Source organism: Castanea sativa, chromosome 11 (assembly GCF_040712315.1).
Source record: "Castanea sativa cultivar Marrone di Chiusa Pesio chromosome 11, ASM4071231v1".
Lineage (NCBI taxonomy): Eukaryota > Viridiplantae > Streptophyta > Magnoliopsida > Fagales > Fagaceae > Castanea > Castanea sativa.
This window is the reverse complement of record NC_134023.1, coordinates 58,052,531-58,065,323: the sequence shown is the minus strand read 5'-3', so window position 1 is coordinate 58,065,323 and position 12,793 is coordinate 58,052,531. Positions and strand designations below refer to the sequence as shown.

General features: G+C 37.0%; 1 protein-coding gene across 1 annotated transcript; it reads left to right on the top strand.

Moving 5' to 3' along the window:
- Positions 1 to 1,572: 1,572 nt before the first annotated feature.
- Positions 1,573 to 7,471, top strand: LOC142614869 (F-box/kelch-repeat protein At3g23880-like). Its single transcript, XM_075787513.1, has 2 exons — positions 1,573 to 2,809; positions 7,119 to 7,471. The coding sequence occupies exon 1, from the start codon at positions 1,623 to 1,625 to the stop codon at positions 2,778 to 2,780; it is 1,158 nt and encodes a 385-aa protein (XP_075643628.1). The 5' UTR covers positions 1,573 to 1,622; the 3' UTR covers positions 2,781 to 2,809; positions 7,119 to 7,471.
- Positions 7,472 to 12,793: the final 5,322 nt, after the last annotated feature.

Sequence of the window (12,793 nt, the reverse complement as noted above, 5' to 3'; positions counted from 1 at the left end):
GCCTTTTCTGACACACACATACACATGTAATATGCTTTAATGGATTTGACCAGGAGTCTTTATATATCTCTCACACACACACTTTCTAAGCAACCAAACAGGCCAAGAACAGGTACATTTGTTTCTTCATTTTACATTTTATTTTTTGCCCCTATTCTAGTCAAAGTACTCTAAGTTTTCCTGCAATATTTTGTGGCTAAATATTTGCTAAGATTATGCTTATAAGGTATATGGATAGTGTTCCACTTATCATTCCATTTCTAGAAAAGGAGTACAACAACACAACAAGAAAGCTTAATGAAATTAATCGGGAACGCAGGTCTCAAGTTTAACTCATAAAACATTTTTTTTAGGGTAATTTCAGTAACTTACCCTGAGGTTTGGGCTAATGTCAATCAAGTCAAAGACATTTCAAAATTGACCAACTTGGTTCTTAAACCCAATTTGGTCTTTAAACACTGTTAGTGCCGTTAATTATTCTAATCCCTCTATTCTCTCTTTCCTCTCTCTTGTCTCTCATCCCTCTCTCTTCTCTCTTTGTGTATACCAAACCCAGCCATAGAACATCAAGCTAAGTAGCTAGAAACTTCACTATCCCTACACCTTTCTTTTGCACCAACAACAGGTTTTTGCAGTCACCCACACATTCCAATCTTTATTAATATAACCCATCAAAAAGCTGTTGATTTCTTCAATATAACTATGTAGGTCTCTGCAAAACCTTCAATTGCTAACATGGATTCACTTTCATTTTGCTAAAAACCTCCCAACAGCAGGTTTTGCAGTGACCCAAAACGACACCCATAAAATCAAATCTTTATTAATATAACCCACAAAAACTAGTATTGATCAGAATATTGCAGTGACATCTTTTTCAGAAGGGAGTAATAAGATTCTTCTCTAACTACCATAATTCACCAACAAAAAAAAAAACACACAAAAAAAAACTTAAAAAGATCTGAAAAATCCTAGGTCATATCATGAAATTCAAGAATCTAAAATTGGAGAAAGAGAGAGAGAGATAGAGGAATCTGAGAAGCAAAAAAGACAAAGTATTGAGAAGAAAGAGAGAGTACCTTCGGCACGGTGGGCTACAAACGGTGTTGACAATGAGCTACGATTGCTTCAGAGACTACCTTTGTGACAATGGGCTACGAATTTGCTTCAACACTGGGCTACGAATTTGCTTTATGAATGAGTGAGTGAGTTTGAGAGGGCGGAGTGAAAGGGTGTTCAAGTGAGTGAGTGTTTGAACTTTGAGGATTTTGTAATGAGCCATTTGAAAGTGTGGATTTCATCTTATTCTACAGATTTCGAGTCTTATAAACTCGATTTCTACGTGACTCCATGTGACAATTTTGTCTAGATAAGGTACACACAAACTTTGAACTCACGTTTTAGAAACTCGAGCTCTACGTGGCAATTTAGATTTTGAGTCTTATAAATTCGATTTTTACGTGGCTCTACGTGGCAATTTTGTCCAGGTAAAGCAGGACCAAAACATACGTACTTTCGAAACCGGGCAACTAACAAAATTGTTAAAATATTATATTTATTTGGAAAGGTGTTCTCTCCGTCTATCTTAGTTTTCCAAATTGAAAATTTTCAGAAAAAGCTTGAGAATGTCAGACTATCTTCCGGAGGAAGTGGCGCTCGAAATTCTTCACAGACTTCCCGTCAAATCCCTAATTCGATTCAGGTGCGTTTCAAAATCATGGAACTCTCTAATTACAAGCTCTGTCTTCATCAATTCCCATCTCACTCGATCACTTTCACTTCCTTCCAACTCCAACAAATTAATTGTTGGGCACTGCGTTGATAATCCTCTTGTAGAGCACTACAAATTAATTGACGATAACAATGACTCATTTGATCAAATTCAAAACATTGAGCTCCCACTCATGAGTCGCCGTATCCAATATTTTTTGTTAATTGGTTCCGTGAATGGCTTGTTCAGCCTATATGATGAACAAGAGCGCTATATTCTTTGGAATCCCTCTATTAGAAAATTTATTACCCTTCCAAAGCCTTGCATTACTTTTGATGCACATGGCTCATACATTGGGTGTTGTCGCCAAGCATTCGGGTTTGATCCGCGAACTAATGATTATAAGGTAGTGAGGATTGCATTTCCAAGTCGAATTAATATGTCTGAAGAGGCCAAACCACCACTAATTGAGGTTTACTCTCTTAATGAGGGGTGTTGGAGAATTACTAGTGCCTCTTTTCCTCCGGGTATTGCTTTTACTGATTGGCGTCAGCCAGCAACTTCTTTAAATGGGGCAGTCCATTTTGCGGCGGGATATGAGTACAAGCCCGGTGGTCCTTGTGAACCATTGGTTTTGTCATTTGATTTGCGTGATGAGGTTTTTCATGTGATATCATTGCCAAATGGTACATTCAAATGGACTAAAAGTGTTCATACCTCAGTAATTGGGGGATCGCTTTCTCTGTTATTTTATTGTAGTGAGCATGCATACAACAGGTGTTGTGCCATTTGGGTGATGAAAGAGTATGGTGTTGTTGATTCTTGGACTAAACAGTTCACTGTTGATCTCAACGGAGGAGAAATTAAAAGGGTATTAGGTCTTCAAAAGAATGGTAATATATTAGTGCAGACAAAAGTAGAAGGACTATATCTTTGTGAGCTCTCTTCATATGACCCTAAGAGCAAACAAGTTAAGAATTTGGGGATTTGTGGGAGGTCATACCATTTTCATGTTGATAATTATATGGAGAACCTTGGCTTACTTGACAAACCAAATGACACAGTTTCCTAAAGGAGAGTGAGCAGGAAGAGGAAATGCAGGTATAAGCTTGATTTAACTCAAAATTACAGCATTTACTTATCTCAGTTTTATCTAAGTCTTGGTATATACTATATGCTATTGTGTGGTTATAAGTAAACATGAAGTTCCAAACCTCAATATACTGTTTTCGGATGTTAATTTGTTATCAAAAGAGTGGTCAGAATTTTTAAATACAAGTCTTTTGTTTTGCATGCTGGAATTGGTAAATATAAATGACAGATTGATGTTATTCCCTTTTTCATACACTGAACTTGTCACATCTAATCCCTTTTTAATATCAAATGTGTTTTGCTCTTTCCATTTCACTAGACATGCTAAGATTTTTCTGATATGATCTGCCTTTGCCTTTTGATACTCTGTTTTTTTCGAGAAATGTTTTGCTTCAATGTAAATTAAACAAAGTATAGGATGATGCCAAACATTTAAAAGTTGTATTAGCCATGTAACTGTAGGTAGAGTCATGATGGTATAGAACCCCAAATAACTGTATTTTGATGGCCAAACCTCCCTGTTCAACACTCCAGGAGGCCAGAGCACTCTGAGGAATCACCCTAACTAACCCAAACATGCCAAACACCATTCACCAAATATCATATGCAAAACAACAATGGAGTAACAGGTGATCAGCAGACTCACCACTCTGTTTACACATGGAACGCCAATCTACCACACACAATCCTTGCACTTGGAGATTATTATTATCCGAGATTAAAATTTTCCCCTCAGTGGTTGTCCATGCAGAGCAAGCTATCTTCCTTGGGACCTTTGCCTTCCATATAGGCTTCCAAGGAAAAGAATAATAACCAGTAGGAGATAGAGCTTTATAATAAGATTTAACCTCAAAACCTCCACTTGTGGTCGCCCCGGGGGGGGGGGGGGGGGGGCATCTTAAAAATATCCTCTGCACTCCTATTTTTGCAGAATATCAATAGTTGAAGAAAGACTGCATAGAGTTCAACTCCCAGTCTTCACAGGGCCTTGTAAATATGCCATTTCAAAAAACAGACCCATTCTTTGACTGCATTACATCTGCCACTGCAGCATTTTGGCCAACTGGAATAGGTTTGGAAAAGCATCATGTCCCCCACCAACAATCAAACCAAAAAAGAATATTAGCACCACTCACCACGACAAACTTTAAAATCTGAACCAGCTTATTCCACCTGTTTTGAATGTATTTCTATAAGCTAACCCCATGGGACACTGACAACAGTGACTCATCTGTCATCCAATTACCCCACATGCTACCATATTTTAAAGCAATTACTATAGGGATTCTTCTCAGTCAAATGTTGCGAAAGCCACTTCCCAAGCAAGGCTTGATTGAAACGAACCAAGCTACAAAAACCCAAACCTCCTTCCTGAATGAACATTGGACGTAGGTGCAGTGAGAAATGGGCAAGTGGTCCCACACTTTAATGTAGGGGTGTGGGTAAAGAAGATAGTCTTGAAGACTAAGTGGGTAGATAACAAATCTAGAGAAACTAAGCATACTAAATATAAATTGTGAGATACAGGGAATAAGAACAATAGATTTCAGGTAGGGATGGTTGTAGAGAAAAGCTGTAAAGTGGAAGCTGTCAAATTAAGAAAATAGGAGATAGACTTTTTTCAATATAATTTGTCTAGGGGAAGTGACAACCAACTCAGTTAGCATTAATGTTCCTCAAATATATTTAGAAGAATTCATTAAGAAATAATATTGGGAGGGTACGAATGAGTTTATTCAAAGTATATCAAAAGGATAAAGGTTTTTATTGGGGGAGGCTTGAATGGTCATGTTGTGATAGATACTAGGGAATTGAGGAAGTACATGGAGGGCAGGGATATAAAATAAGAAATGAGCTGCTTTAAGCAGTCTTCATTTTCTACTATGCTAGATTTTTTTGGACTTGTACTTTTCAATGACTTTAACACCCATGTACTGTATAGTATTGTATCACGAACAAACAAAAGAGGAGAGTTTCCATAACCCTCTTACTTTCTTCCCCAACTTGAAATGCAGGTTACAACATTATGTAATGTCCCATTATGTACTTTCATAACCAAAACTAAAATAAGCATGGGGATAGGGTCTCCTTGACTTAGTTCTCTTCAACTATTGGAAAAGCCAATTTTGCTTCTATTAACCATGATTGAGAACCAATTGTCCAAATAGAAAAACCAAACCCACTTCCTCCATTTTCAGCAAAATTTAGTCTGTCTACGTATATGAAATGGCCTAGTTAACATGATCATATATCATTTTGGTGTTCAACTTTCAAATTACCGCAAAAACACTGCTATCGAGTTTTCTATCAAGACTTTCATTGGCAATAAACACCAAATAAGGGTTTACCAACCTTCATTGTAAGCATTTGGGTCTAACACAAGACACCTATCATACATTTAACAGATCAGCCTACACTTTCCATAAGCATATTGATGTTTCCAGCCAAGCTAACATGGAGAAAATCCTTGATATTGATGCCACCACTTAGTTTTTTGGAATCAAAGCGACATAAAAAGGATTCAAAGATTTCTCAAACTTGAAGTTATTATAGGGCTCCATTTCTACAAAACCCACTCTATCACTTCAGTAATAACCTTCATTTATTTTGCATTGTTCTCTAACACTTTGTATCTGTCCACCATCTTTCATAGCAAGATAATTTATCTTACTCTTCTCTCTTTAACAGTTGCATTGCACATTTTACTAATTGCTTTGCTTCAATTTTAGGTCCCCATAAAGAAAGGTACGGAAGCCACCAATCCACCACCCTCAATTATCTTCACTTTTCTTTCTTTAAATTTTGATTTCACATGGTTTTCTTCCAAATTTTGTTTATTGATTCATCTGTTGTTTTTTTATTTTTTTATTGTTTTTATGATTTGGTTCGGTTCTCGCTAGCCACTTAGGGCTTTTTTGGTAGCTTTGGTCCCCAGGTTCTCTTTCTTGTTTTATTAATTGCTTCGACTTGGTTATATAGGGTTTTTGAGAATTTTTAAGTTGATGATAGAGATATGTATTTCCTTTTGGGTTTGGGTTTCTAGTTATTTTTTGTAGTAGGTTTTTGTACCTCTTTTTTTTTTCCTTTTTTTCTGGGGTAATGTGTCTATAAGATGGTTCTTCGTGCCCAAAAGAATCAAGATGATTCTCTCTCTGAATTTACATTAACTGAAATGAGGTCGTTCACACTTAAATTTGAATCTTCTTCATGCCCACAAGATTTAGAGGATTCTTCCTCTGAATTCATTCTGAGGTAAAGTCTCATCCACCTCATCCGTTCATATGTCTGTAATTTAGCAGCTTAATCTGCAAGAAATTTGACAACTTAGTTGCATCCATATTCATAACTTCCTTTTTCTCTGCTTTAAATAGTTGATTGTGTGGATTTGGAAATGGTGAAGGAAAGGTAAATTATTACAAAATTTTAACCAATTTCACAGCATCTGTTTCATCAAAAGCATTTTAGTGCTGAGGTCAATAAGGTGGCATTGTAACCAATTGGGATTAAGATAGTTAGAGGTATGTGGGATTAAGTACAAATTGGCTATTGTACTCCTCTTTGGGATTTTTTTTGGACCTCAAATTTGGTTATGGATTTGAAGCCAGAATTATTGATCATTTATAAAGTTTAATACTGTTTAGGTATAAGCTCTTGGGTTTCAATTTGATGCATGCATGGAGCCTTAAGTTTTGCAAATCAACTATGCTTTCATAATTTTTAAGTGCTCTTTTGTTGCATTTTTCAATTCTGAGTTTCCCCTCTAATCTCTTTTATAATATTTGTTTGGTATTTTTCTTTTTGTTGGTTTTGCAACAAAATATTCAGCTAGTAGTTTGGACACAGTAAACTCTCTTGGACTTTCTCTCAATTTCTTCTTCATCTTGCCTCTTATTAACTCTGGTGTGTTCAATGTTTGTTTGTTATGCTTTATTTTAAATATATATATATATATATATATATATATATATATATATATTATCTGTTTCGTTATATAGTAAAGCAATAATTATTTTTGATAAGTCAACATTGACTTTTACAAGCATCCTTATAGAATCATTAGGAAGGGGCTAGCAGTAAGATGTGGGAATTGTTATGCATGGGGTCATAATGCAAGGACCTGCAAAGAACCAGAAAACCCAACAAGAAAAATTTATAAAAAGAAGGCAAAGAAGAAGCCAATTGTAACTGATGACCCATCAACAATTGCTCCTAACAAAAGGCAAAAACTAAATGTAAAGAATGCGTGCTAAATGTGATCATAATTTGTATCTTCATATTCATAACTAAATTTTTGGTTTTATTATTTCTGGTTTGATAGTTTAAAAGCAAAGAGAATGGGACATCAGCCTTTGTGAGGCCAAGTGAAAGGTGAGAGTGCCAAGGATGGGACAACATCAACTTCAAGAAAGGAAGAGGGAAAGAAAAAAGCGTTCAGTCGAAGTCTGTATGGGGTGTAGTAATTGTTATGTGTTTTGTGATCTATTCAGGGAACAATCCATAACACCAAATTCTATGTATATAACATTAACTGAACAATGTCAATAGGTCACAGCTTTTGTTTTTGATCAGTAGGTGGAAACTAAATTCAGTTAGTTAAAATTATGTTGTGAAATCCATGCTCATGATTATGCCCAATTTATGTTCAGCTGGGTTATGTTCCTGGTTGTGGAATTCAGAATGCTTCCTTATTATTATGTTTTTATATTATTTGCGTGTTAGACGATACTGCTCATTGGATTATTTTCTTTTAGAATGATGGTAGAAGCCCTAAAAATGCTACCAATTGCATTGTGAACTGTTATAGATTCTCAAAAAATAAAGTTCCCTTAAACATATATAGTAGTAGAAGAGGAAGAGGATGTGTGGTCAATAAAATTCGAGAAATAATCAAACAATATTTATTAAGCCAAGACAATCTACTATTAAATATTCATTTGAATTTACGTTCATCAGCAAATCATACGTCTAGCTAAATTGTAATTTCTTATAGCCTATTGTGCACACATATCACAATCCGTAAGTTTACAAGTTACATACACCAAAATATTAGTTAATTCAAAACTTTAGGCCAACAATCCATAACATTGCATAATTCGTAAAACTAGTTTAGATCACTTTAAATTAGAAGTCACATTACACACTCCAAACATTATATTACTGCTCAAAATACATTAGTTCATCACTTGTACTCCATCAATAACCGAATCACAAGTACTAGGACAACAAAAACCCAAGATTAACACAAACCGTCATCCTTCTTGTTTTTTTAATTTTGTGATGTATTTTTACTCTTCAAATTTCTTTGACTCTCTAGCAGGCCTTTTTTGTTGTGAACCAAGAAATTTACTAAATGTAAAAGTTAGTTAATTAATTCGAGATGACCAATCTCCTAAACTAGAGAGCGGAAATCGACATTTCTGATTAATTTTCTGCTTAATTCTCATTGGTGCATTTACCGTACATAAATAACTAAGTATGAGATAATCCCATCAACAAATCTTAAAACATAGGAACATAAGGATCAATTTGAATACAAGAAAATAACAATAATAATCTACTACTACCTTATTTAGATAAAGATTTATCACTAGGCCGAGATTCTAAAGTTTGCTAATAATTCCCTTTAAATTCTAAAATTGCTATCCATAATAATGCCCAGCAAATTACCTAGTAGACCAAATTATAAAATTTGCTTTCATAAATTTACCAAGTGAGCTGCAATAATATTTTCTATCAGTTTGAGATTGCTATTAGGGTTGTCCAACCCATCCGAATTTCGAAGACCCAACCCACCCAAAGAAACCAACCAAATCCAATCCAACGTTGTCCGACTCAACTACTTCGCAGTCGGCAGCAAGTCTTTAACTCCAAAAACCAACTTCGGCAAGTCGGTTTCAATTTCCCCCCCCCCCCCCCCAAAACCCAAATTGACCAACGTACTAAGATTTCCCTATGAAAATTTCCAGATTCTAGGTCAAAAATTTTCCACATTTCGACGAGATATTAGGTTGATCCCGTGAGATTTCGATTAGTTCTAACGAAATCTCATAGACATGTTGTTATTCTCTCAAATCTCTAACTCCAACTGACCCACCCACCACTTGTTAGAGGTCTGATCCACACAACCTGATTAGTCTCTCGATCGGCGGTGGATTGATGGCTACTCCACCTAATTAGATTGGGTCAGATGTGGGTTAAGCACAAACCTGATCCGACCCAACCCGTGGACAGCCCTAATAGCTATCCACCATGATAATGCCTAGTGGTTGTATACTGTTAGGAATCTATATTCTATTTGCATTGTAATTACACATGTGAGCTTTAATGTTTGTAACAGATAGATAGTTACCAATTAGTTACTATTGGGTTAAGATCACCACACTAGTTAATAGAGTGAGGGGTGGTTAAGAGTGTGAGTTAGTTGTACTGCATTGTGAGTTAATTAGGATGACCCACGGGTATAAGAGATGAACCATTATGACAAATTCATTCATTGATTGATGAATAATACATTGCTTATTCTTTTCTCTATCTCTCTCTAATCTTCCATGGAGGTCAGGTCCCCTTAAAGTGACCAACACCATTTTTACCCCAGTTCACTAGCAGAACCACCATCACCTCGATTAATCGGGTGTAGCTCATTGAGTATGAGATCAAATAAGTTGTGACTTTGTGGTCGGATCCCAGAAAGGGCGACCTAGAGGCTAGATTAAAATTACTGATAGTTGAGTAAAGCCACCAAAAAAGAGAAAGGGCTACCAACAGGTCAGTGTCGCTAGAGTGAGCTGTTGTGAATGTTGGTTTTGAAGCGTGGTGGTATGTTATGATCCTAGTGTCCCACATTGGTTAAGTGTAAGCTTAACTATGTGTTTATAAGCTCTTAGGCACCCTCTCCTTGTAAGCTGGTCTTCAAGGTTCAACTGTTGACTATGAAGTTCCTATATTTGAGAAAGAGTGCATTCCTTCAAGGGTTGCAGCCTACTCCCTCTACCATTTCTAATGTTAACAACCTTTTTAGTGGGTCAACTAGAAAATTCCAACCACACCTTCCACCAATGATGACTGACTTGTTGTGTGAATTCTCCAAAGTCTTTGCTATCCCTACTGGCCTGCCACCTATCAGAGGCCATGAGCATAGCATCAACCTCAAGGAGGGCACCCTGCTTGTTTGTGAAAGACCATACAGGTACCCTCATTTCCAAAAATTTGAAATTGAAAAGATAGTGAATGAATTGTTGGAAGTAGGGTCAATCCAGCCAAGCCAGAGTCCATTTTCTTCACCTGTTTTGCTTGTAAGGAAAGCTAATGGTAGCTAGCATATATGTATAAACTATAGGGCTCTTAATAAAGCTACTATTAAAGGCAAATTTTCAATTCTAGTTGTGGATGAGTTATTAGATGAACTGGTAGGTGCCTCTGTGTTTTTTAAGTTAGACCTAAGGTCAGGTTATCATCAAATTAGGATGAGGAGTGAGGATGTTCATAAAACTACTTTTAGAACTCGTGAAGGGCATTATGAGTTTTTGGTTATGCCCTTTGGGTTGACTAATGCACCATCCACTTTTTAGGCTCTAATGAATTCTATATTTAGACCTTATTTGAGGAAATTTGTCCTAGAGTTCTTTGATGACATCTTAGTTTATAGTCAGTCCATGGATGCTCATTTATCCCATCTTAAGACTGTTTTGGAAGTGTTATTGTCAAACTAGCTATTTGCTAAGCAGTCTAAGTGTGTGTTTGGGTGCATTGAGGTTGAGTACTTAAGTCATATCATTTTTGAAGAGGGTGTTAAGGCATACCCTAAGAAAATTTCAGCTATGGTGCAATGGCCAATACTTGATTCTGTCAATGTCTTGAGAGGTTTTCTAGGGCTAACTGGATATTATAGGAAATTCATTAAGGGTCATGGGATCATTGCACAACCCTTAACTGATCTCCTTAAGAAGAATTCTTTTCATTGGAGTGATAAGGCTTTGGAAGCTTTTACAAGGTTGAAGGAGGCTATGACTCAACCCCCTGTGTTGGCTCTTCCTGATTTTTCTAAACCATTTGTAATTGAGTGTGATGCTTCAGGAAGGGGTCTAGGGGTTGTACTAATGCAAGATCAAAGACCTATAGCCTTTCATAGTCAAGCTTTGAAAGCCAAATACCTCCATTTATCCACTTATGAAACTAAATTGATGTCTTTAGCTTCTACAGTAAAAAAATGGAGATCTTATCTGCTCAAAAAACCTTTTGTGGTTAAAACTGATCACCAAAGTCTTATGTTTCTACTTGAATAAAGAATTGCTACCCCATCTTAGCAGAAGTGGCTTGCTAATCTTTTGGGTTATGCTTTGTAGTGGAATATAAAAAGGGTTGTGATAATAGGGTAGCTGATGCTTTGTCTCGAAAATTTGGGACTAATTGTGATTTGCCTACTTCTAATTTTAACTCTAAAGCAAGTTGCTTGATGCTCTTAACAGTCCTTGACCCTACTTGGTTGGAGGTGTTGAAGGATAGTTATTCATTGGTTGAGTCTGTCCAACAGCTCATTGCTGCTGTCCAAGCTGGTACTGCACCTAAGGACTTCACTTTTCAGAATGGGGTCCTATTCAACAAGCGCAGGTTCTACATTGGTCCATCTTGTCCTCTTAAGCTTTAGTTTTTGCATCATGTCTGCAGCAGCCCCTTAGCTAGACATTCTAGGTTCTTGAAGTCTTATCAGAGGGCCAAGAGTGACTTTTATTGGCATGGGATGAAGTTTGACCTCAAGAAGTTCATTAGAGATTATGATACTTGCCAAAGGAGCAAGTCTGATACATCTTCTATAGCTGGACTGCATCAACCACTATCTATCCCTACTACACCTTGGACTGATGTGAGATTAGACTTTGTGGAGGGCCTTCCTAAGTCTATGGGGCTTGAGGTTATTTTGGTGGTGGTGGACAGATTAACAAAGTATATACATTTTGTTCCTATTTCACATCCATATAGTGCAGCCAAGATTGCTTCTCTTTACATGTAACATATTTTTAAACTACATGGTATGCCCTCTTCCATTGTGAGTGATAGGGATGCCACTTTTACTTTCCTGTTTTGGTCTGAGTTGTTTAGATTGCAAGGCATTGTTTTGGCGATGTCCAGTGCCTACCATCCTCAAATAGATGGGCAAACTGAGATTGTGAATAAAAGTTTGGAGCAATATTTAAGGGCTTTCACCAGTGATAGACCTCATCAATGGGCTTCTTGGCTACCATTAGCTGAATTCCGGCTCAATTCCTCATTTCATACTAGTTTGAAGTTTACTTCTTTTGAGGCTTTGTATGGCTTCCCTCCCCCCAAGCTCCAAAGTTATGTGCTTGGTACAACTAGGGTGGATGCTTTGGATTCATTGTTGAGTCAGAGGAAAGCTATTCTAGACACTTTAAAGGTTCATTTGGCTGCTGCTCAAGCTAGAATGAAGGCACAAGCTGATAGGTACAGGCAGGACAAGTCCTTTGCAGTTGGGGATTGGGTTTTTCTGAAATTGCAACCTTATAAGCAGCAGTCATTGGCTTCCAAGGGTAGGTGGAAGTTATCCCCATGATATTTTGGGTCATTTCAGGTATTGCAGAAGATTGGAAGTGTGCCTTACAAGCTGGATTTGCCACCAGAGTAAAAAATCCACCATGTATCCCATGTGTCATGTCTGAAGCTGAAGTTGGGCAAGCATGTCACACCTCTACCTACTTTGCCTCTTGTTGATGATTCTGGTCAAGTGTTCACTGAACTCGTTGCTATTTTGCAAAAAAAGACTAAGTCCTTGAGGTCTAGGGTCATCACTAAAGTGTTGGTGCAATGGTTGGGTGCTTCTCCTGATGATGCAACCTAGGAACCCCTTCATCAGCTACAGCTCTCTTTCCCTCATCTTGTGGGCAAGGTGTTTTGAATAGGAGGGGTAATGTTAGGAATCTATATTTTGATTGCATTGTAATTACACATGTGAGCTTTAATGTTTGTAACAAATAGGTA